The sequence below is a fragment of the Callorhinus ursinus genome, unplaced genomic scaffold, assembly GCF_003265705.2.
Source record: "Callorhinus ursinus isolate GAN/ISIS: 27379988/994484 unplaced genomic scaffold, GSC_fseal_2.0 scaffold6, whole genome shotgun sequence".
Classification (NCBI taxonomy): Eukaryota; Metazoa; Chordata; class Mammalia; order Carnivora; family Otariidae; genus Callorhinus; species Callorhinus ursinus.
The window spans coordinates 63,829,208-63,855,223 of record NW_027397068.1 but is presented as its reverse complement, the minus strand read 5'-3'; the positions used below and the strand labels follow the sequence as shown (position 1 = coordinate 63,855,223).

The window sequence follows — 26,016 nt, the reverse complement described above, 5'->3', positions numbered from 1 at the left end:
AAAAAAAAGAAAGAAAGAAAATGGAAAGACAGGGGTGCCTGGCTGGCTCGGTTGGTAGAGCATGCAACTCTTGATTGCAGGGGTCGTAAGTTCAAGCCCCACACTGGGCGTAGAGCTTACTTAAAAAAAGAAAAGAAAAGAAGAAAATTCACAAAATGGGAAAAATAATTACATATCATGTAAGAGACTTACACTTAGAATATACAAAGAATTCATATAACTCAATAATAAAAAGACAAATTACCCAATTTAAAAGGGGCACAGGATATAGACATTTCTCCAAAGAAAATACATAAAAGGCCAATGAACACATGTAGTTATCCTCAATGTCATTAGCCATCAGAGAAATGCAAATCAAAACCACAATGAGATACCACTTTATAGTTACTAGGATGGCAAGATTCAAAGTCAAACAATGGCAAATATTGTTGATGTAGAGAAATCAATCCTCATATACAGCTGGTGGAATTTGCCAAAAGGTGCAGTCACTTTTGAAAACAGTCTGACAGTTCCTCAATGATTAAACATAGAATTACCATGTGAATCAGGAATTCCACTCCCAGAGAGCGTATGTTCAAGAGAAATAAAAACAAATGTCCACAAAAAAGTGTACATGAATGTTTACAGTAGTATTCATAATAGCCAAAAGATGCAAACAACCAAATGTCCATCAAATGAGGAACAAACAAAAACAGAGTATTTACCTATATAATAGCACATTATTCAGCTATAAAAAGGAAGGAAGTACTAACACATGCTACAACATGGATGAACTTCTAAAACATTATGCTAGGTGAAAAAAGCCAGTCACAGAAAACTATTATGTAATTCCATTTATATGAAGTGTCTAGAAGATGTAAATCTAGAAGTAGATGAGTGGTTGCTTAGGGCTAAGGCTGGGGGTACTGGGACAGGCAGGTGATGGCTAAAGGGTGTGGAGTTTCTGAGGTGACAAAAATGTTTAATATTGTGTTTATGGTGGCACGTAAGTGACTATACCAAAAATCATTGATTTGCATACTGTAAATAAGTGAACTTCATGGGATTAACTCTATTTTAATAAAGCTATTAAAATAATGACTAAACTTTTTAATTGACTGAGCCACCGAGGTGCCCCATGACTAAACTTTTTAAAAGAGAATGAAATAGATTTGTACATGCTGAAATGCAATGATCTTAAGATGTTAAGCAAAAACTGTCTATCTCTCTTTACAATGTTCATTATATATACCAAAGGGTATGCAGAGATTATACAACCCTGCACATGCGTATTTACATATACCCATATATGGATAGTATATCCGCATTATAGAAGGGGTGTGTGCATGTGATTATGACAACAAGGCAGATAAAGATGGGTAATGGAGGTTACCTCTGAGAGTTAAAAGTGGTGGGAGGGTTGGTGGGAAGATATAGGCAGGGGCTGAAAGGAGACACATTTTTATTCTATCTTCCTTTTTTGGGGGGTTGAAATTTCTTTTATCATATGCTTATGTTGCATAATACTTTTTAATGAGATCAGTTTAATATAGGAAATAACCTGCTAGGAGGCAGAGTGTGGAGTGTGCTTCTTCAGGTATGCAAGCATGTACAGAACGGATTTACACTTACTTAGGGACCTTGTAGGACCAAGTGTTGGATGGGCAAATGGCCTGGATAACCTTTGTAGAATTTGAGATCACTTTTAAAGTCTCTTCCAACCCTGAGATTTATTTCAAATTAAAAAAGGTAGTTAGTCTTGAGATTGGGAAGAACCTATGAAAATTCTGTACAGGTTTGATGTCAATTAAGCTTACTTTTGATTTAATTACTTAACATAATCTCAAGGTCAACATAGTAAGTCAACATTCTAAAAAAAGGCATTTCCAATCAGCAGATGCATAAAATAAAGGCAAATTGCAAATTTAAAAATTTGAACTAATTGAAGTTATATCTCCTCTTGAAAAGAATATTTAGCCCTCTCAATTTTTGTCATGTTTAAGCATTTTTATTAAATCTTGTTCGATAGAAAGGTGTTGTGATTCGGAGAGAAGCATTGGTTAAAAAAAAAAAAAAAAAGACAAGTAATGAGAAACACAAAGTCCGAGAAGCTAATTTTCATGTCGTAAGTTTTCCTATTTATTTTTCTATTTTAGGTTCAAAGTCAAGGCTACTGCTTAACAATATGATAGGACCATAAATATAACTGGAAAAAAAGTACTGAGGTATCATTAAAAATGTTTCTGACCTTATGTATGTAACTTTTAACACTGCACAGATGGATTTCTGTAGAAATAACAGAGAAGAAATCATTTTTGGCAGCAGTGGTAGTTTGTAAGAGCTTCTGGCATAGAAAGCAGACCCTTTCCCTCCCCTGCCATGAAAACTGGTTTGAATGAGTGAAGCATTTGTTCTCCATATCCATAGAAATTGCCAGTGTTACTAAAAGCATACTTCTATGAACAGAAAACACCAGAGAGTCTCAGAATACAGTGAATGATCAGGTATTTACTGGTACTTTCAGAAGTTAGGTAGAGTCAGGTAGTACGACTCAAGGCGGGGGGAAATGTAGCTATTTGGCCACACAGTAACCTTTCTACTGCTGAGCAATTTTCGCTTCAATATTTGTTCTTCTTAGGTAAAGTTAGAGTCTTCCTCATATCCATAGACTATGAAATGGAATTTCTCTCTAACCTGAATTTGTCTTTTCTATTGGGAACTCATTGGTGTCTCTGATTCCTGTGGTAGTTTAAAGACTCAAATGTAATTTATTTCCTTTCACAGTGGTGGTGGGAGACATGGTGACGAAATGAGCAGGAGAGTGGTAGAAGTTTCATTAATTTACCTCTTTTTCCTCTGCTCGTTCTATAGCAGAGGGCATATCCAACAATGTATCTTTTATAAACATAAATACTCATTTTTGAAATGTTTTATTGTAGATTTTAAATGTTAGATGAAATATAAATGAAAAATAATGCATTTTGTTTACCAAATTTATTTATGTATGTTCCCTCCTCAGTTTGAGAAAAATATTTTCCTATGACTCTACACCTGGCTCAGCTTCTTTTCCTACTCGGAAACAGTATGTTCCAGGAGCTTTAGAAAGATCAATTTCACTGCAGGAGGCAGAGAGTTTTCTTTTCTCTTTATTACCCACACCAGACAAATCAGAGTTGAGAAAAGATGCTTGCCTAAAGATCAGTATTATTTGGGTTGCCGCATGAAGTAGTATGTAGTATGTAGTGAGTGCTATATAAACTGTAGAGCATTACACACATGTAAGGTAACATCATAAAAGATGCATTTTCAGAAAAGAACAATCCTTTGATCTTAATAGAACCAAGTCAAAGAAACACTCAATCAAGACTTTGTCACTGGATATGCATAAATCTGGGTCAACAACAGCAGTTCCATATGAAACAGAAGGAAACAAGATGAAAGGCTGCAGAACAGTACCTCCCCCAATACAGAGTGCATGCAGAGAGATAATACAAGGATGCGCAGCCACACGAAAGTTATGAAATTCCACAGGTATGTAGATATGTTTTAAAGAAAGTGAGTGTAGTTGTTTAAACTGTCTGAAGGCTGTTAGTGAAGAGGAGTAATTTGAGTGGTAGATTCTGAGGAACCCTGCTATTTGCTATGTGGGTAGGCTTTGAGTTCTCAAACCAGAGCCTTCACTCATCAGCATTTTTTTTTTTCCACTTTTAGGTGCCTTTGGAAGGTGCTCCCCATACCACTCCAGGGTATTACTTTATTTTTCAAGTTGTTTTCCTAATTATATCTGTATGTTGTGATTTCTTTCCCTACAGCTGCCTGTTCTTGTTTTACTCTTTATTGAGTGATCTTTTAGCTTCACACTTCTTAAACTGGGGAACATGTGGCCCCCACAATGATGTACCAGGGGTTATGTGAAGCTAGAAGACAAACTTAAAGCATCCTTCCAGAGGGCTTATTTTGCAAATGTAGAAAGATGTTACAGTGCTGTGGTTAAGAGTGTGGGCTCCATTGGCAACTTCCTAGGTTAGAATCTTTGACTCTGCTATTTGTCCTTTGGCAAGGTTCTTACTTACCCAGTCTCTTCATAAGTATTTTATTTATTTATTTATTTATTTTTAGAGAGGGGGGAGAGAGAGAGAGAGTGGGAGAGAGCACAGGGGGAGGGGCGGAGGGAGAAGAGAATCCGAAGTGGGCTCCATGCTCAGTGTGGAGCCCAGTGTGGGGCTCCATCTCATAACCCCGAGATCATGACCTGAGCTGAAATCAAGAGTTGGATGCTTACCTGACTGAGCCACCCAGGTAGCCCCTGTTCCTAAATATTTTAATCTGAAAATAGGAATACTAGTGTCTACATTATAGTTGGTTGTGAGAAATAAATGGGCATTCAGAAAATTGCCTAGCACATAGTAAGCTTTCAGCAGGTATTAGTTATTATATGTCTTAATATTAGATTATTCATTTCCCCCCTCTCTAAGCAAATATAAGCAAAAATGGAGATAGGAAATGCTGGGTGGAGATTAAGACAGAAAGACTAGAGATAATCTCATGCAAAAGGTGAAGGTGACATTTGAGTAAAAATCTGAAGGGAGTTAATTGTGGATTCTGGGAGAAGAGAATTTCGGACAGAGAAAACAGCAAGTACGAAGATCCTAAGGCATGCCTTCCATGTTTAAGAAATAGGAAGAAGGCCAATAGGAGTGGTAAGCAGATGGAAAAGAGCTGAGGGATGGGCAGTGGGTCATGCAAGGCTTCACAGCTTTTACTCTGAACGAAACAACCATCATATGCAGAGGAATTATATAATCTGACTTGTTTTTTAACAGTGTCTCTCTGGCTGCTGATTTGAAAGAAGACCATAAGGAAGCAAGAGTGAAAGCAGGTAGGCTACTGCAATAATCCACTTGAGAGATGAGGGTAGCTCAGACCAGAGTGGTGACCACAGGTGGTAAGAAGAGAGAGAACTCTTAATACACCTTGAAGGTTAGAATTGACAGATTTTACTGTCAAATTAGATGTGAAATATGAAAGAAAGGAGGAGTCAAGGCTGTTTCTGAAGTATCTGGCCTAAGCACTAAAAAAATTAGGTTGTCATTAACTGAGATGGGAGGACTGATCATAGGAAGAGTAAGCTGGGGGAATGTCAGAAGGTATTTCAGATACAGAAAATTCGAGATGCCTAGTAAACATTCAAATGGAGATGTTAAATGACTAGTTAAATAAACTGGCTTGAAATTTGGGGAATAAGTCTAGGTTAGAGTTACAAATTTGGGAACCATTAGCACATAATATTTATTTATTTATATTATTTTTAAAAGATTTTATTTATCTAGAGAGAGCATGCGTGTGCGTGGGGAGGGGGAGAGGGAGAGAGAGAATCTCTAGGCAGACTGCGCTGAGCATGGAGCCTGACCTGGGGTTTGATCCCATGATCCTAAGATCATGACCTGAGCAGAAATCAAGAGTGGGACGCTTAACTGAGCCACCCATGCACTCTGGCATTAGCATCTAATATTTAGAGTCATGAGGCTGAATGAGATCACCTAGGGAATGGTACAGACAGAAAAAAGGCCCAAGGATTAAGCTCTGAGGCTTTGATCTTATTTCTTTGAGAAATGGAAAGATAAAGAGGCAAGAGATGAGGGAGGGAGAACCAGCTAAGAATAAAAAGAGAGGTGGAAATTCTAGAGTAGTATCTTAGAAGTCAAATGAACAAAATGTTTCACAGTGAAGAGGGTGCTTGACTGGTAAATGCTGCTGATACATACATCAAGGAAGATGAAGGCCGAAAGGAGACTGTGGGTTTCGTAACAATGCTGTCACTCATGACCTTGACAAGAGCAGTTCTGGGTGACTATAGTGGATAAAATCCTGACTAGATTAGATTCAAAAGAGAATGAGAGAAACTGGAGATAGCAAGTTTAAGCAACACTTTATATTCACACTCCAGTTAAAGGTGATTATGTCTATTTCAACTGAAAATTCCCTTTATCAAATTATCTTCATACAACAATTTACTCTCCATTTAAGAAACAGCAACTACCTAAATACAGGAAATCTGCTATTTGATGGAAGGAGAGAAGGAGAAGAGGACTGTGGGAGAAGAATAGGAATTAAATATCAGTGAAATAAATAATGGTATATTAAAATTCATGTACTGCCTGAAACTAAACAAAAATGGGTCCAGTTTTAGCACAATTTCTAGTGCAATCGGAATCACCCATGGACCTTTAAAACACACATGCACACCTAGACTTCGCCATTCAGATTCTAACTGAACAAGTTTGGGATGAGCCCTGGGCATCCTTATCTGAAAGCTCCATAGGTGTTTATGAAACCTGAACGCATCACAGCCCAGCTTGAGTTGAGAATCACAAGAATATAGTAGTTTAAAACATAACAATGAGGTTCCTCTGAGAAACTCAGCAGTAAAATCACTATTTTTAGAAATTTTTAAAAGGACAAGAGTACTAGTGGTTGTATGGGGCTGCATGTTGCATGGGGGAGATGATCTATTATTTTCCAACCTGCAATGCCCGGGACAGCTCACTGCTGACACAAAGATGACTACGATACGCTGTTGCTCCAAAGGGCTCCCAGCCGATCTAAAAGCCCGCATCAGTATTCAAGAAAACAAACTCTTAACCGCCACGTTTGTATCTGAAGGAGTTTAATGGTTTCCTACTGAAGATTAAGTAACTTAAGGGACCAAATAAAACATATATGACAGAAATTATCTCTACTTGAATTAATACAGATATAATTTAGTATTATGCTGATATCAACTAGCCTATTTCAGAAAAGGATAATCAAATGAGATAGACTAATGTTTTTATCCACAATTCCAAATAAAGATAAAGGCTGCATTAATGGATGTTTAAGGTAGGCTGAAAGAAACTAACATTGAGAACAGAACTCAAAATCTCTCTTAGAGGTAAATTATTCTAGGACTTGTAAGAAGTTAGATTTTGATATAAAACAAGACTTACAATGTTATATTAGAAAAATGAAAATACTTGAAGAATAGAGAAATCGCCTGGGCAAAGGCGGCAGATTTACCAACTATACAAGGCCACTAATATCTTACTAAGATGTGTTTTTATGAATTTTTATTCACAAAAATTTTAAAGAGCAAGTCAACATCACCACAGAGAAGAGAATTAACTGAAAAGAAAGGGTTAAAACATTAAGAAAGTAAGCATACCAGGGTGGATTATGCTGAAGATGTAATAACCCTATCCTTCAAACTTTAAGTTATATGATAGTAAAAATGAAATTCACAATTTGTATGAATACTCTGAGGTTTTAAAAGTAGTATGATTTGACACTTAAAAAAGATGAAGTAATAATACTGATAGCCATTTCTACAAGTAAAATCAAATGTACACCAATAAGCCCAGCATGGAAAGTGACCCCACCTTCAGGATTATTACCTTGAGTGTAGGCAGCATCATCAGATCCCATACTCAACTTCCGTGCTTCACTTATTCTATCCACATGTGCTAAAGTAGGGTCCGTGAGGTGCTGAATATTCTCTGTTTCTACATAATGATCAGGATGGTTTAGAAGATTTGTAAGTTCAAAGGTAGGGGACACCACCCCTGGTGAAACTGCAGGGGGTTTATTAGGAGAAACTGTAATTTTGAAAGTATATTTTGTATTGGGTTGAGTGACCACGACTCGAGGAGAAGTTGCAGAGTTATTGCCTATTGCTCGACTTTTGGGAGGGTGGTGATGAATAAAGGCAGGACCCATGCTCACTTGCCCAGACATATTCCTGGAGGCAGCAGATGCTCCAGAGTTTGTGGATATGAAGAGGGTGGGCTGATTCCGCATGATCTGTTCATCTCCTGGGGCGGCATTAGCTGAAATATAGACCTTGGGTTGACTACGGGACATCACCTCATCAGTATTTGGGGGACTGGCAGCTATGTAAACAGTGGGCTGATTTCTATTTAAGGTCTGGCTGTTGACTGAAGAGGAACTGCTGGAGGTTCGAGGTCCAGAAGAACGCAATTTTGAAGAGCTGTTTCTTTGTGGGGGTTCAAGTTTGATTTCAATCTGGTTTTTTCGAGGTCCTGTTGAAATATTCTGAATGTTATATTGGCTATGGGCAGAAGACTGTGAGCTACCAGATGAATGAATTGTTGGTGGCTGTGGAGTAGTAGGTGAACTGATGGGCATGTAGACATGAGAGGTCTGGTGGCCTTGCTGGTTTGGCTGCTGGGCTGAGGTATGTGGCATAGGATTAGATGCAGGATAAGTAGTCCAGGGACCAGGTTGTGAAGGTTGATAGACTTGTTGAGGGTTCATAGGATTAAACTGAGATACCCAGCCAGAATGCTGTTGCGTCTGTCGAGCTGTACCACTAGGAGTTGTAATGTAAGGCCTAATATAGATAGAATTTCCCTGTGGACTGTTAAGTACAGGTGGAGGTACACCATGTATGTGCAAAGATGTAGGAGTATTACGACCAGTCTGGATATTTGGGGCTAAAGTTACCATAATGGGATTAAATCTGGGAGTTTGTTGAGAAAGGTTAGATGTTCCTTTGCTGCCTAACTGAAATCCAAGATGTGGTGCTGAATTTGAAGCACCAGATGTACTAGACATTCCAAAAACATTAAAGCCTTGAGGAACTTGAGCTGGTGCTGTCTGTGGCTCCTGCTGAAAGAGTTCATTATTGGACTGACCACCTTGAAGTTGTCCATCACTAATGCTGTGCGTCAGAGTCCTGCTTCCATTCATTCTATTTCCTTCTCTTCCATGGTGGTAAACATTCTGTGACTGCAAGTCCAAGTTGAGAGAAGTCATGTGATTTCGGAGGCCAGAAATTCCAGAGTCATCCGAGAAATTCAAGTCTCCTTCACCATAAAGATACCTTGTACTCTCTTGAGAGAGAACAGCACAGCAAGCATCCAGGTTATTATTATTCTATAAAACAAAATAAAAATAGCTTGATGTTAACAACCTTCTGGTTGTTACACTCTCATCACTACTAAAATAATACGTGATTAACAAGTGATTAGTTAATACAATTCTAACACACATATTTGAACCTTTTTATTGAGAAGAACTATTTTTTTGTGCAAATGCTTGAATTACAAATCCTCACTACTAACACAGTGGAAAAGCTCTCTAACTCGCAATAGCTGACAGCAAACCAAGTCACTGTTCTGTTTAAGGAGCCATTTTACAGTAAAATGGATTCATGCAAATACAGTAAAAATTATAACCTAATTAAAAACATGATTTGAATGCTGAACAAAACATAACCATTCAAGTATTATATTCATTAGGCATATAATACTATATAATTAAATGTTTTGCACATTCAAGTGCTATATGAATTGTTTTAAATTAATGACCTTTTAAAAAATGATATGTAGGGAGTGCCTGGGTGACCCAGTCAGTTAAGTGTCCAACTCTTGATTTCAGCTCAGGTCATAATCTCAGGATTGTGAGATCAGGCCCTGTGTCGGGCTCCACACTCAGCACAGCATCTGTTTAGGATTCTCTCTCCCTCTCTCTCTGCCCCTCCCTCTGTTTGTGAACGCTCTCACTCTCTAAATAAACTCTTTAAAAAATTATATATGTGGTATTTAAATAGAAAAAGTCCTAAAATAACACAACAAAGTCATCTCAATTCCTTATATGCTTCCTCTAAACTCAAGGTAGCACCTAGAGCAACTGAGCTCATATCTCTGCCTTTAGATAGCACCATATAAATCTATTCCACAGAAATGAAAACAAAAACAAAAAAGCAACCAGATTATTTCTAAAGAATCCTCAAGAGACTGACCAATCACCAGTCATAAATCATCCATAAAAATATTACTGAACATCTAAATTATGCATAGTACTCTGAGACTGTGGAGGACTCAATGACATATAGAACCAAAATTTTCCCTAGAAAAGTTTTGCAACTCAATTAGACAAACCATGGGTTTATGAAAAGGTAACATTATTAAAACATGACTCTGTGCCAAATAATAAGTGGTTTCTAAGTTCAACAGAGAGTTAGTATTGTAGACTACTGTACAAAGAACTATGTTAATAAGGGAGGCATAGTCTGATGGGCTTCACACACAGTAGTATATGCAGGACTTGAAGAGGGAAAAAGGACTCCTAGTGAAGGGAATGGCACGAGTAAAGACAGGTATCAGTGTGATAATAAGTAAAAGCATATTCTAAACAAGGTTAACTGGAACAGATTTAGTTGGGAGTTAAAGGTTTGTATTGGAGATTTTGTGGAACAAATATTAATAAAAGCAGATTGGGATTAAATACAGGTATACCTCGTTTTATTGCGCCTTGCAGATACTGTGTTTTTTACAAATTTAAAGTTTGTGGCAATCCTGCATTGAGTGAAATTTTTTTTTTTTTTTTGCATTGAGCAAATTTATTGGCACCATTTTTCCAACAGCATTTGCTCACTTCATGTCTCTGTGCCACATTTTGGTAACTGTTAGAATATTTCAAACCTTTTCATTACTATTGTGTTTGTTAGGGCAATCCATGGTCCAATGATTTTTTTTTTTTTAAAGGTTTACTTGTTTATATGAGAGAGAGAGAGAGTATGCAGGAGCGCACCAATGGGGGGACAGGCAGAGGAAGACAGAGCCTGACTTGGGGCTCGATCCCATGACTCTGAGATCATGACCTGAGCTGAAATCCAAGAGTTGGATGCTCAACTGACTGAGCCATCTAGGCGCCCAATCCAGTGATCTTCGATGTTATTACTCTAATTGTTTTGGGGTGCTATGAACCATATCCATGTAAGATGGTGAACTTCATTGATAAATGTGTGTATTCTGACTATTCCACTGTTTCCCCATCTCTTTCCCTCTCCTTGGACTTCCCTATTTTCTGTGACACAACAATACTGAAATGACCCTAATTAATAATAATAATGATGATGATGATGATGATAACCCTACAATGGCTTCTAAGTGTTCAAGTGAAAGGAAGAGCTGTGCATATCTCAACTGTCAATCAAAAGCCAGAACTGATTAAACTTAGTGAGGCATGTCAAAATCCAAGATAGGCCAGAGCCTGTTGTAAATGCAAAGGATTTTAGGTTCTTGAAGGAAATTAAAAGTGCTACTCCAGTGAACACATGAATGATAAGAAAGCAAAGCTGTCTTACTGTTGACAGGAGAAAGTTTTAGCGGTCTGCATAGAAGATCAAACCAGTTTCGCCATTCCCTTGAGCCAACGCCTAATCCAGAGCAAGGCTCTAACCTCTCTTCAATACTGTGAAGGCTGAGAGAGGTGAGGAAGCTGGAGAAGGGAAGTCTAAAGCTAGCAGAGGTTGGTTTGTGAGGTTAAGGAGAGAAGCCATCTCCATAACATCAAGTGCAAGGTGACGCAGCAAGTGCTGATATAGAAACTGCAGCAAGTTATCCAGAAGATCCAGTTAAGATAATTAGTGAAGGTGGCTACGCTAAATAACAAATTTTCAGTGTAGATGCAATAGCCTTATATTGGAAGAAGATTCCATCTATGACTTTCATAGCTATAGAGAAGAAGTCAATGCCTGGCTTCAAAGGACAGGCTCACTCTCTTGTTAGAGGCTAATGCAGCTGGTGACTTTAAATTGAAGCCAGTGCTCATTTACGATTCCAAAAATCGTAGGGCCCTTAACAATTATGCTAAATCTACTGTTTTTGCTCTATAAAGGGAACAACAAAGGCTGGATGACAGCACATCTGTTTACAACGTGATTCACTGAATATTTTAAGCCCATTGTTGAGACCTACTGCTCAGAAAAAAAGATTCCTTTCAAAATATTACTGCTTACTGACAATGCACCTGATCACCCAAGGAGCTCTGATGGAGATGTACAACGAGATTATCTTGTTTTCATCCCTGCTAACACAATATCCATTTGACAGCCCATGGATCAAGGGGTCATTTAGACTTTAAAGTCTTGTTATTTAAGAAATAGATTTTTTTAAGGTTATAGCTGCCATACACAGTGATTTTTCTGATAGATCCAGGCAAAGTAAACTGAAAACCTCGAGAGCATTTGATTCATTGGAAGAGGTCAAAATAGCAACATTAACAGAAGTGAGGAAGGAGCTGATTCCAACCCTCATGGATGACTTTGAGGGGTTCAGGACTTCAGTAGAGGAAGTAACTGCAGATGTGGTGGAAAGAGCAAGAGAATCAGAAGTGGAGCCTGAAGATATGACTGAGTTGTGTAATCTCCTGATAAGACTTTAATGAATGAGGAGTTACTTCTCATGAATGAACAACAAAAAAAAAGTGGTCTTTTTGAGATGGAATCTACTGCTGAAGATGCTGTGAAGATTGTTGAAATGACAATAAAGGATTTAAAATATTACATAAACTAAGCTGAGAAAGCAGTGGCAGGATCTGATTCCCATTTAGAAGCTCTCCTGTGGGTAAGATACCATCAAACAGCATTGCATGCTATAGAGAAATCGTTTGTGAAAGAGTCAGTTGATGAAGCAAAGTTCATTGTTGTCTTATTTTAAGAAACTGCCACAGCCACCCAACCTTCAGCAACCACCATCCTGATCAGTCAGCAGCCATCAACATGGAGGCAAGACCCTCCACCAGCAAAAAGATTGCTACTCATTGAAAGCTCAGATGATGGTTAGCATTTTTTAGCAATAAAGTATTTTTTAATTAAAGTATGTTCATTGTCTTTTTAGACATAATGTTATTGCACTATCAAGACTATAGTATAGTGTAAACATAATTTTTATATGCACTGGGAAACCAAAAAATTCAGTTGACTTGCTTTGTTATGATATTTGTTTTATTGTGGTGGTCTGGAACCAAACCCACAGTATTTCCAAGGTATGCCTATAATTAAGGATTTTGAAAAATGAGTCACACTAACATCTGGACTCTGATATAGGCAATGGGGGAGAAGCCACTTTACATGAATGAACCGAGAAGTAAAGACACAAGGGCATTCTGGGGAGGCAGTCTGTTGATACTCGAGATGAATGGGAAAGGGAAAATTTCTTGACCACCACTGGAAGACATGAAATAATGACTGAGAGTGGACACAAATTATGAAAGACTACAAATAAACAATGGATACAATTTGGCTATAAGAGAGAAAGAGACTTCAAAGAGGGTTGGAAGATTAGAAGTCTGACAGAAAGAGGTCAGTTTTAGACATAAAAAAGATGAATAACCAAGTTAAAATGTCTATAGGTGGTCTGATAGGAGATAAAATCTAATTAAAGGAAACTGAACTACAAAAGGCATCTTGAAGTCTTGTTAAGAAATGGCAGTCCGCAGTTTGAATGGGTAATGCAAAAACAAAGTTAGTGAGTAAGGTTTGACTTTTTTCCTCCCAAACTAACAGTTCAAATCTCTCATGCTATAAAAAATTTCTTACCCTATTCCTAACTCTGAATTGATATATATTAGTTTTTGAAATAAAATTTAAAACTTCACCACGATCTTTATCAACCAATTACTGTTATTATAGTTAGACTCTTGCCAAACCTAATTGGTGCTTTTTGCTTCAAGCTAACTTTATTGCTATTCCTGTAAATTCTCCCTACTAAACCAAAGCTCACAAAGACCCCATCTTCTCACCTCCTCTTGGCCAACATCCCCAAATTAAAATGTGTATTGTCTACTTAATCCAATCCCACACTTCCTTTTTAAAAGCGCATACTCATATTTACAAAGTCTTCCTCCTTAATTCTCTTGACCGCTCAAAAATCCCTTCAATCCTTTATAAAATCTGATTATTTAATATGTTCTAGTCCCAGTTATGCTAGTAACTCACATGGCCTTAGGTTATTTACCCTCTATAGACATCACTTTCTTAGCTACGACAGGATAAAAGAAAATGCACTTTTTATTAAATTTATTTAAAAAATTTAAAATTCAAAAATAGAGTAAACATGATAAATTCACCTATATTCATCATCCAGCTTTAACAATATCAATATATGGCAAATCTTTTTTCATCTAATGGATGTGCCCCAGCTTCTCCCCCCACCAAGCTAGATCAAGTCTCTGACATTATTTCATTTTTATCTGTAAATACTTCAGTATGTATCTTTTAAAAACAGGGACCTATAAAAACATAACCACAATGACAATATCATACCTTAAAATATTCAATACTTAATATCAGCTAATATCTAAATAGTGCTGAAATCCCGATTGTGTCATAAATGTCTTTTTAGTTAGTCTGAAAGAGGATCTAAGGAAGGTCCACATATTTAATTTGGCTGATATGTCTCTTAAAGTTCTAATAATAATTAATCCTCCCCTCTTCTAAAAACTTTCTGGTCATTTGTTGAAAAGCTTGATCACTTGTGCAGCAGAATTTCCCATCTAGACTGGATAGGTGCACTCTGTGGTGTCAATATCTGCTGTATTTCATTGTGAACTAGTAGTTGTAACTCTAAGTGTAAGCAGGTTCATGTATGAGTTTTTGGCAACACTCTTTATAGGGTCTGTTTCTTACTGCATCACACAAGGAGACACAATAACGTCTGTCTGTCCTTTTGTGATCTGAAAGCTGACAGGCAGATTCTGATGTTATCAGCCTGATCCAGCTAATGATTTCAAGCAGTTACTGATGATCACTCTTTAGAATCTTTATTTCATTAGGGGTTGCAAAATGGTGATATTGGTGATATCCCAATTATAAGATTCCTTCTTTGTGTATGAGCTGCGGTTCTTCCTCAAAGAACTTGCTCTCTTCAACTATTTAATACTCTTTGCACAGAAGAAAAAGGATAAATAAATTCTCTCTACTGGTTTTTTAGAATAACAAATTGATGCCCTTAGCAACCTCTAAGAGTTACTAAGATTTATTTTCAGTATCATCATAAACTCCAGTATCTTTAACATTTTGATGTGTATCAACTGACTGTGGTCATTATAACCTATCTTTAGGCTAGTGGGAATGATTTCAAGTTGGCTCATGTGTACATACGACATGAACCTAGTAGTCTTTCATAGCTTCTTTGTTTTCTGATGTGACAGGAAGTCCAAATCATCTTGTACACTTCCTACCCTAGATCTGGAATCATCTATTTCCCAAAGACACCCCAATTACTTTCAGTGAGACTCCCTTTAAGTGTAACAAAAGGTGTGGGATGAGTTTCTAAAAGGTTGAAAATCATTGCTTTTTTGTATATATGCAAATCTGCATTCATTCTCTCTGAAGCTACAAAGGGTCTGACTCATTATTTCCTGTTCCTCTTGCATTTTTCCCCAAGCTTCCTGCACAGACACAGAGATTACAGATAGTATCAAAATATCTCCTAGGATCATCCTTCTCTAACTCTGATTCATTCACTCCTTCAACCAATTTACTGAGCTTCCATTAGGCGAGTAGGAAGGAATACAACTGCTGCTAAGGATCTCATGGTCTAGTGGAGGACATTAATGTGTTCACAAATAAATATAATACAGAATGACAGGTGTTTTAATAAGAATATGGATAAGGACTATGGGTGCAGGTCATCTGAAAAGGCTTCAACTAGGTATATGGTACTTAAATATTAAGTCTTACAAATACTGAAGGAACACAACTAACACATTGCTTTGAAAAGGAACAGCAAACTTTAAACATAAATTGTCACTTTAAGAGAATTGAAAAATTCAGTTAAAAAAAGGAAAAAAGTGTGTCAACTATGCAATATTTTTACACTATTTTAAGATTCAATTACCAAATATAAATAAAATTTAAAGATATGAGTTACACCTGCTGATATTATTGCCATCTTAGAGAATCCACAGCACAAGGAAATGATAGAAGTAGTTCCAACAGAAGAATGTGAGCAGTAAATAAAGTCAAAAAGAGAACAGAGGGTAGATACTTGTTCTTCTCTTAGGAAGCAAGATATTTAAGAGCAAATATACAAAGTGGCAGCATAGCATGATCCTTTGATGACTAAATTTCTTATATTTTCTATACCATGGTTTTTTCATCTAGAAAAGTTCAGAACCAGTATTTTATAGGCAGGCTCTCCCCAGAGAAAGGACAGAATCCTACCCAACTGAGGAAGGGAGAGCAACTCCCAAAAGAAAAGTCTGTCACCAACTAAGAGATGTTTGGAAGTACATTTAGAGGTAGCTAAATTTACTTTTACTTTAAAAATGTCTCCCCAAATTTGGGAAGATGTACACCCTAGCTGTATTCCCAGAGGAGCCTTCCCCATTCCTTTAACATTTCTTGTTATATCAGCTAAAACCCACATTACTTGGATGCCCAGAATGATTATCAACTCAATTTAAAAGAACGGTAATTTGCAAGCAAAATGGATTTCATTTTAGTTATCACTAGATGCTGGGAAGCATGCCTTAGGGAGGTCTGTCTTTGTAAAACCGGATAAACACGGTGAAAGTGTTATTAGCGGGTACCCAAAAGAAGTTCAAAATCCTTTATTTTCTTTTTTGGTAAAACTGAACACATGCTTCCTTATTACATTTTAAAAAAGTAGGTAATTCATTTATACAGATCAAAACAATAGAGAAAGATATATGTTGAGATGTCTCACTTCTATCTCCAGCCCCATCTGGCCTTTTCCCTCTTGCTCACTATGGGTGATTATCTTTTATTAGTTTTGTTTTTAATCCTTCTGGTATTTCTTTATGTAAACAAGGGCAAATATACATGTGAATATTTACTCCCCCATCCTCATTTATTTTTATTTTATTTTTAAAAGATTTTATTTGAAAGAGAATCTGTGCTTGTATGTGCACACGAGGCAGGGGGCAGAGGGAGAGGGAGAAGCAGACTCCTCGCCGAGCAGCGAGTCCCTTGTGGGGCTTGATCCCAGGACCGTGAGATCAGGAGCAGACCCTTAACCGACTGAGCCACCCAGGTGCACCCCCCATCCTCCTTTATACATACTACCCTGCATTTTGTTTTAATTTAATACACCCTGAAAACCATACTGCAGCACTCTTTTTTGAAAATAATTTAAATAATTATACAAAATGCTCCCAGTTAAGGTTCTTCAAAATCTCTACAGCTGTGCTACTGGGAAAGTGTTCTGGACAGTTTTTTCATATCGAGTCTTATAACATTTTATTGAAGAACCTATATTATTTTTCTATTTTTCAGTGACTCACTGAACTCTCTCAGTATAATGTTATTTTATTATAAAGTCTACTTGAAAAGTTAGAAAGAGGTACCTGGGTTCTATGGGGAAAACACCTCCCCCGCCCCACTATCTCTGCTCTTCCCCATACTTTTGACTCCAGTCAATACTTTTTTTTTTAACTTTTCATTTTTTCTTTTACATACTATATCAACTAATGTGGACTACTGATTCATTCACCAAATATTTATTATAGGTCTTCTACTATTATTATTGTTATTAGTAATGGCTGCTAACATTTACTGAGCACTCATTATGAATCAGGTATCCTACCAGTTGTTTTATCTGCATCATATTTAATTCACTGTGAAATTTTTTATTCCCACTATACAGATGAGGAAAATGAGGGTCAGGTTAATTAAATTACTGCTAGTAACTGTTAAAACTCGAACTCAAGTCTGTTTATCACCAAAACATATGCTATTTATTATTTATTTTTAAATTTTACTTTTACTTATTTATTTCTCCCCAATTTTACTAAGGTATGATTGACAAAAATGGTATGTATTTAGGCTGTACAATGTGATTCTTTAAAGGTAAATAAAATGTTACAACTTAATATATTTATACATTGTGAAATGATCACCACAATCAAGTTAATCAATGCATCCACCACTTTACAGTCTTCCCCCACTCCCAAGTGGTTTTTCAGTGGTGGTGAGAACACTTAAGATCCACTTTTTGCGAATTTCAAGGACACAATACAGTATTATTAACTCAAAACATATTCTCTTAAACACTATACTGTAGAAAAAGTCAGGCATATTCAGAGAATTCCAATCAGTTGAGGACGTCTGCAGCATAGGGTGTGAAGAGGAAGGACTAGGCAAGAGACCAGGCTGCAGAAGAAGGCAGGATTCCAGATCACAGACCTAGTATGCCCTAGTTACGATATATGAACTTTATTCTGAAGGGTACGGAAAACAATCATGAGGTTTTTTAGGCAGGTAAATACATGACAAAAATCTGCATTTAGAAAGACACTTTGGCAGGAATGAGGTGGATAGACTGGAGAGACCAAAACTGGATTAGACTAAAGGCAGGTAATTAAATGTACAGATAAAAGGTGGTAAGGGTATGAACAAAATGTAGTCACTTGGCATCAAGTACAGATGTTGAGCCTTTAAAAATTTCATACAATTTCAAACTTTAAAAACAATCTGTCAAGTAAATATATCTGAGCCAAAATTACTTTTTTATATCTCTGTTTTAACAAGCTGAAAGATAGTTTTTGATGGAAAGATTTCTAGTTTATCAAATGAGAAGGCACTATCACTAAATATTTAGAATTATGGATTTCTAAAATTGTACAGACAAGAAAAAAGTAAAAATTTATTAGATGGTTAGTGATAGTAATTGGAAAACCTACAGATTAACTTAAAAATATAAAAACAAACTTTTTTCTTTAGAATTGGGACCTGAGGCATTGTCGAAGTCAAATTCCTTTGTTTCACAGACAAGCAAACTAGAGTACAAAGAAGGCATATTACTCGCCAAATCAGCTTGGGGTGGCTCATTTGGGATTAGACCCATGTTTCCTGACTCCTTAGTTAATGATTTTCTCACTTTCAATGAAGATGTGGAATTTAAAAACATTCTGGCAAAACAGGCGGGGGAAAAGTGAAGCAAGCTCACAGTAAGTATGGACCACGTACCAACACTTTCTACAGGGCTCCTGTTTAGTCCTCATACCTACTTTACAAGGTAGGTATTATCTGTATGCCAGAGAGCCGAAATACCTTGTGTAAGGCCACCTAACTATGAGACACCAAAGTTCATTTCTTTTCATCATAGCACACTAATGCCAACAAGAAGAGTTTTCTTCCAATATGAAAAAAAACACCACCCAGGTTTGTATGAATGAGTTCAGAAATTGATGCACACTGACCTGTAACATGCACCTGGATACAACAACTTCAGGTACTTCAGGGAATTTTTGTCGCAGGTCATGTAAAACCTGAAAATCAATTTGGTGGCTTCCTTGGGCCATTCGTATATTGCCTGATCAGGACTATTTGTACAGTAGGCAATTCTAGGCCTTAGTGGAAATAGTACTCATCTCTTCTGTCCAAGCATTTTCTGTGAAAGAAAGAAAAAAAATTTTAATGACAACTGATTAGAGAATGAATATTGTTGTGGATTTAAAATTTCAATACATAGGGTACGTGCTTTAGTAACTCACATTTAATATGTTATCAAAAAATTATTTAGTCCTACAATGCTTTCCATATAGTTATGTCTTTTCGATTTGAAACTCTTGCTGGCAAACTTTTAGACTAATTCCTATCTATTTGGATGCTTTATGATGGCTGTTCCAAAAGGCTTTTAAGAAATTATTGTCAAGGATGTCTTCCCTCATTCTTCTAAAAGGGGAAAATGAATAACTTTCTGACATTTTTCTTAATAACCTGAGGACAGCCTGAGGTGCATAATCTTATTTACTCTACTTAACATTTTTAAAGTTTGGATGCTGATAAAGTCTGGTTCTACAAATGACTTTACATGCTTTGTCTAAAAATGATCTATAACCCAGTATGTTTGGTATCTTAATTTTCAGATATACTTAATCCTTAAATGTGCAATGAATTCATCCTCAGGAGATTAGTAGCATTTTACTCCCTGTTTTTAATAAAATTAATATTTAAAAAATACTAATGCTTGAGCCTCAACCCCAAAGGTCCTGATTTAATTGGTTGGGGAGTAGTCTGGGCATATGGATTTTTAAAAACTTCCCCAAGTAATTCTCATGTGTGGACAAAGTTGAGACCTACCTAACTTGTTTTTATTCTTAATGCAAACCATGTTTAATCTTGGAAGCCTCTTTGGGATATAAAGAGTATGTAAGTATATTAAACCTAAATAACATATTAAAACGTTTAAATATCATGCAATTTTCTTAATCACTTCCGTTTATGATAAATTTAACAATAAGACAATCTCTTTAAAACTGATTTCTTATCTGTAGTATTTCTCTTAATTTTGCTAACATACGCTTAAAAAAAATACAGACCTGGAAACTCCACGAATATAGGAATCAGGTCTCTTCTGTCCCTTTTTCTGTAGCTAGCACTGTGTAGGCAGTGTTCAGTGCAACAGTATATACTACAATATTTGTTATTACATTTAGTTATGGCAGAACTCCTGAATCCTCAACAGAATATAAGCTCATTTAAATATGCAGAGTAAAGCCTTTCAGCTTTTTATTATTATTTAATTAAATCCCTTGATTCTTTCGTCTATGTGACTTCTCATAGGTAAAAGCTACAATGGGTTATAGGAAAAAAGAGAAGTACTGAAAATTAGTAAATGAAACTTAAAAATAACTAAGGCGTGTTCAACTTGAGAAAGCCACCCTTGACTTCACTTCAGCTATCAGCTCATTTCTCTGCCCCTTTCCTCTTCTGGGCTACAACTACTTGAAAGGGTTGTTTATACCTAAGTATCTTCCTTTTCTCCCTTCTAATCTCTTTTAAACCTACCCCAATCAGGCTTTCCCAGTTTTTGTCCACTGAAACTATACTTATCAAAGCTGTCGGAGAACTTCAGGTTGTCAGACCTAACGAGCAGTTCTCAGTCCTCATCCAATGATAGCTTAGGACTCGGTCAACCAATCCCTCTTTAAACAAGTGCTTCACTTGGCTTCGGCTTCACTTGGCTTTATACTCTTCTGGTGTTTCTCCCACCCACCGGGGGCTCCTTCTCACTTCTGTCAGATCTTCCTTTTCTGGACATCTAAATGTTGGCGGACAATGAAGTTCAAATCTAGGGCTTCTTTTCAACTACACCTACATTCCTCTGCAGGGTCATCTCATCCAAATATACTGCTTTACACGGAGGCTTTGCACATTTATTTCTGCAAGGCCAAGGGAGCTCTCTCCCTTGAGTTCCACACTAATATAGCCAGTTACCTGCCTGACATCTCAAACTCACTTCAAATTTAGCATGTCCAAAATTAAACTCTGAATCCCCCCTCCAAACCAATCCTTCCACAGTCTTTCTCATCCCAGTAAACGGTGCCATCATTTATCCCGTCCTTCTTTCACATCCCATATCTAATCCAGCATCAAGTCATCGTTGACTGTATCTGCAAACAATATTCCGAATCTGACTACTTTCCCCCACCTGTTACGGCTCCTGTCTGAGCCAGCACTGTAAGTCACCTAGAAGGCCGCTGCAAAGGTCTCTTAACTGGTTTCCTCCCTGCCTTCACTTTCTGCTCCACCCCTGCCCCTCCCTCTGTTGAGCCACGTGGTCTGTGTGAAAAGTAAATCAGGGCAAAATCCCCTGCTCAAAATTCTACAACCCAAGGCCCCTGGCTAACTCCCACCCCTCGGACTTTTCCCTTCTATCACTCTCCCAGTTCCCTCAGGTCTGGCCAGTTCTCAAAAAAGCCACTCTGTCCTCCCTTAGGGTTTTTACACTTGTTGCTCCTTCTGCCCGGGACATTTTATCCTCAGATACTTGCGTGGCCCCCCCATCTCTTACTTCGTTAAGATCTCTGATCACATGCTACTTCCTCAGAAGCAGCGTCCTGGAGCCATCTCCCTAAAATAATGCCACAACGGGCTCCCCCCATCACATCCTCATGCCCTGCTTTCCCTCATAGCAGCTGTCCACACCTGACATGTATTCATTTATTACCTATCTATCTATCTAGTCCCAAAACGTCAACTCCGCAGGATCAAGAACTCTGAAGTTCACTGCTACATCCCCAGGACCTAGGTCAGAGATGCAACATTTGTTGGATGAAAAGAAGGTTTTACTGTATGGTTTCTTCATATTATTTTGCTTCTAAAACACATTTCAAATGATCTAGATTTGGAAATTTTTACATAATTTGAGGGAGAGGCAAATAAATTTTCACTCTGAGTCAGACCACCTTTACTAGAGGAGGATGAATCATGAATATAAATTTCAACTGATTCCATCATTAAAACATACATTTCCAAGATTCTTCGTTCAAATGTACAATTGTATTTTAGGGATTCCACTTCCTGTAATGGCTGAGTAGCTCCTACCAGATCAATTCTCTCATAAACAACTATAAACACTAGGGCGCCTGGGTGGCTCAGTTGGTTAAGCGACTGCCTTCGGCTCAGGTCATGATCCTAGAGTCCCGGGATCGAGTCCCACATCGGGCTCCCTGCTCAGCAGGGAGTCTGCTTCTCCCTCTGACCCTCTTCCCTCTCGTGCTCTCTATCTCTCATTCTCTCTCTCAAATAAATAAATAAAATCTTTAAAAAAAAACAACTATAAACACTAGACAAAGTATAAAAACAACTACTTGGGGGCAGAAAGCATAAACAGCAACAGAAGGATGGTGGGGAGGAGAAGGGAGTCAGCACTTAGAAGGTAACAGCACAGGGTGATTTTCCCTTTTTTAAATGGCACTTAGCCAGAGAGCAGGCCCCAGCTGGTTTGGGTAGCTGAAACCTAGACAGAAAACCTACAGCCCTACTTGCTTGATGAACCAAAGGATAGACTTTGGCATAACCCCACCAGCTGAAAACCTAGTAAGTAAATCACAGAAAGAGAGGAGCACCAAATCCTATGTATAAATTCTGCACACATCTCTGATCCCCAAACTACACATATGTGAGATTCCAAGCAGCCCGGCCAAAGCTAAAATAACTAAGATTTCAGAGTTTGTATTTGGGAGTTCAGCCAAGTTAACTGCCTACTAAATGCAAGCAAGCAAGCAAGCAAGCAAGCAAGCAAGCAAGCAAACCAACCAAACATCAATGCTCACTAGTTGAGGAACACAATAGAATCCAAAGTTTCTACACGTCCTTTTCTTAAACATATAAGGAACAGGAAAAACTGACCCACACTCAAGAGAGAAGGCAACCAAGGGAGACCAAGCCCAAGATGACCCAGATGGTAGAATTATTAGCACATAAGGATTCTAAAGCAGCTACTTCATGCTTAAAGATGTGAGGGCAAATATGCTTGGATCTCAGATTAAAAAAAAAAAGCAAATGAACAGAAACTATATTTTAAAAAGAGAGAACCAAACTCAAATCAAAAAGTGAAAAATAAAATGTCTGAGATAAAAAATTCACTGGATGGATTTAACTGCATATTGGAAATGACAGAATAGTCAGTGAACTTGAAGACAAAGCAATAGAAATTGTTCCAACCTGAAGGATGGAGAAAAAAAAAAAGACCGGGGGTGGGGTGGGTGAGGGGAGGAAGAGAATCTCAGGAACCTGTGGGAAAATACCACAAAGGCTAAAGTACTTGTAATTGGAGATTCAGAAGGACAGGGGAGGGGCAATGGGGTAGAAAAGAACTATTTGAAGAAATACTAAAAATTTCCCCAAGTTAGTAAAAGATATAAATTTACAGACCAAGAAGATCTTGATCACCTCCCCAGACACGTTGGTGACTGCTTTTGGTTGGGGGTCATCCCACACATAAGGCAGAAGATGGTGGCTGTAAAGACAACAAAAAAAGTTGCTGGAGTCAATCAACTCTAAGCTCTAACTTCTCATGAGAAGTGGAAAGTCCTTGCTGGGGCAGGAGTAGACTCTAAAGATGATCAGCAAGGCAAAGCAAAACTGGTTGCCATCTGTAACAACTGCCCAGCCTTGAGGAAATCTGAAACAGTACTAAGCCGCACAGGCCAAAAATGGTGTCCGTCACTACGGTGGCACTACTACTGGATTGGGCATAGCATGTGGAACATTTTGCGAGTATGCACTGGCTTTCACTGATCCAGGTGATTCTGATATCACTAGAAGCATGTTAGAACACACTGGTGAAAAGTAAATCATGCAAAATGTTTAATAAAACCAGCCAGAGCTTGTTTGAAACAACAACAACAACAACACAAAAACAAAGATCCTACTGAAGAATATCAAAACCTAAACAGATTAGACTCAAACCTTAAACAGGAAAAGCCCAGGAAAACCACACATAGGCCTAACTGTCCAACTGCTGAAAATCAAAGAAAATGTTGAAAGCAGCAAAAGAAATGACAGAGGGGAACAATTCCAATGTCGACTTGTCATCAGAAACTGTGGAGGCCAGGAGACAGTCAAATGACATAATGTAAGTGTTGAAAGAAAAAACATCAACCCACATTCTGTATCCAGCAAGGGAAACTTTAAGGACATGGCAAGGTACTTTTTCATGTAGCCTTTGTGGTGAGTAAATAAATTTTACAAAAAAATTCATTACTGAAACAAACAGCAGGTGGTATTTAATTTCAAAAGGAAAACCATGCAATATAACCTAATCTGGAAAATTATTTCGAATAATAAATGGAAACATATTTTCTATAGTTAAGATGCAACATGACTGCTCTTTTGAGAAAATAAAGAAATCATATTTGCTAGAAATGTTTCTAGCATCAGGTGCAAACTTTTGGCACCTAAACTGTCACCACCTCAAATGATGTATGAGGATTAATTTCTTAAGGATTCTAAATAGTAGCAGAATATATACAATACTACAGAATCTAACAGTAAATATACTGGAAAGCCTTATAAAATATGCCTTATTCTTTCCTTTCTTAAAGAATACGTAAACAATTTATTTCTGACCCCTCAATAATTATCATGACAGTGCAGAGTACCAAGTATGGGAACATGGCTCACTGACACCTCAAGCTCTGATAGTTAAGCAAGTCTTCACATTCACCATCATTTGTCATGGTGATTTTTTCCAGGACTGTTAAGAGTATGTAACACAGCTGTTTAACTGTACCCAGAGTTTGTAGTTGGGAGTTCCCGATTAAAAAAACAACAAAGAGAAAAGCAACAGGACTTACAGGTCTGATCAAAATTTGGGCATTTATGAGGCAACTAGATACGAAGAGTATTTAAAATTGGACAATCATCCTCTAATTATCCACAACCCATACATTTAAGGAGTGCCTAGAATGCAGCAGATACTGTGCTGAAGATACAAGTAGGAGTTGTGCCCTTGCTCTCCAGGTCACAGAGATTCTTGGATTAGAGGCACACCGACCCAAGTTTTTAAGTCAGATAGCTATTTGAACTTGCACACTATTTTACCTTCTGCCTGCCTCCTGCTGCCAGCTCAGTCTAGCTTGTTGCTACCATATTTGTTTCTTCTCTTTCATATTCAGCAAGAGGCTGGAAGGGAGCATGGCACATGAGGGAAAATTGTAGAGAGCAGAGAGCGAGAAAAATGTGGGGCCCAAGTCATGATGTGCCTTAGGTGGCCATTAAAATTTGGAAGTTTTATTTTCAGAGTAATGGGAAGCCACTGCAGATTTAGGCTCAGAGGCAGGGAAGGAGATGCGATCTAGAAATCACGTATGTACGAAGAATGGCTACAGAATGGAGAAAAGAGTAAAATATAGGAGAAGTTCCATTAGAAACCACTGCCGGAGGCTAGCTAGCCAGGAAATGCTAATAGCTCATCCCTGTAGAAACAGCAGTGGAGGCTGAGAAGGAAAAACTGAAGGGTTATTTAGGAAGTAAAAATTAATAGAACTTGTTGATGGATTAAATATTGTGGTGAAGAAGTTGGTGTCAAGACTGGTTTCTGATGTGTAAATGATAGAACAGGACCAAGAAAACAAAGGGGTAGCTTACAGGTTTGGTTTTGAATGTGTTGAGTCTCGGGAACCTTTAAAATATCCAAATAGATATATCACAGAAGGAGTAGAGATTGATGGGTCTAGGGCTCAGAGAGCAGGTTTGGGCTGCAGGTAAACATTTGAGAGGCATCTCTGGTGCTGGCATTAATTAAAACCTGAGTGTAGATAATCCTACCATGTAATTTAAGAACACTTGAAGAAAAATATTCTTGGTTATATTATGTATAAAACATTATACAGTCATTAATTTTTCCCTAAAGGCCAACATTCCTTCCAGCCTAAACAACTAAACAGTATATACAAAAAAAATGATTTTAAAAAATCTTAATCATTTGTCCAGGAAAT

At 37.6% G+C, this 26,016-nt stretch overlaps 1 protein-coding gene across 7 annotated transcripts in view; it reads right to left on the bottom strand.

Annotated features, from left to right (window-relative positions):
• The window catches only part of TAB2 (TGF-beta activated kinase 1 (MAP3K7) binding protein 2), a 90,524-nt gene that overhangs the window by 26,960 nt on the left and 37,548 nt on the right, over nucleotides 1-26,016 (bottom strand). For 5 of the 7 annotated variants that reach the window (XM_025866305.2, XM_073894066.1, XM_025866306.2 and 2 more), the window contains 2 exons: nucleotides 18,988-19,178; nucleotides 7,410-8,910 (listed from right to left, as the gene is read on the bottom strand). In XM_025866305.2, coding sequence (XP_025722090.1) covers nucleotides 7,410-8,910; nucleotides 18,988-19,089 — 1,603 coding nt within the window. In that variant the 5' untranslated portion in view covers nucleotides 19,090-19,178. Of the gene's footprint in view, nucleotides 1-7,409; nucleotides 8,911-18,987; nucleotides 19,179-21,740; nucleotides 21,818-23,449; nucleotides 23,535-26,016 lie in introns of all 7 variants that reach the window. The other 2 variants (XM_073894068.1, XM_073894069.1) reach the window with 2 other exon arrangements.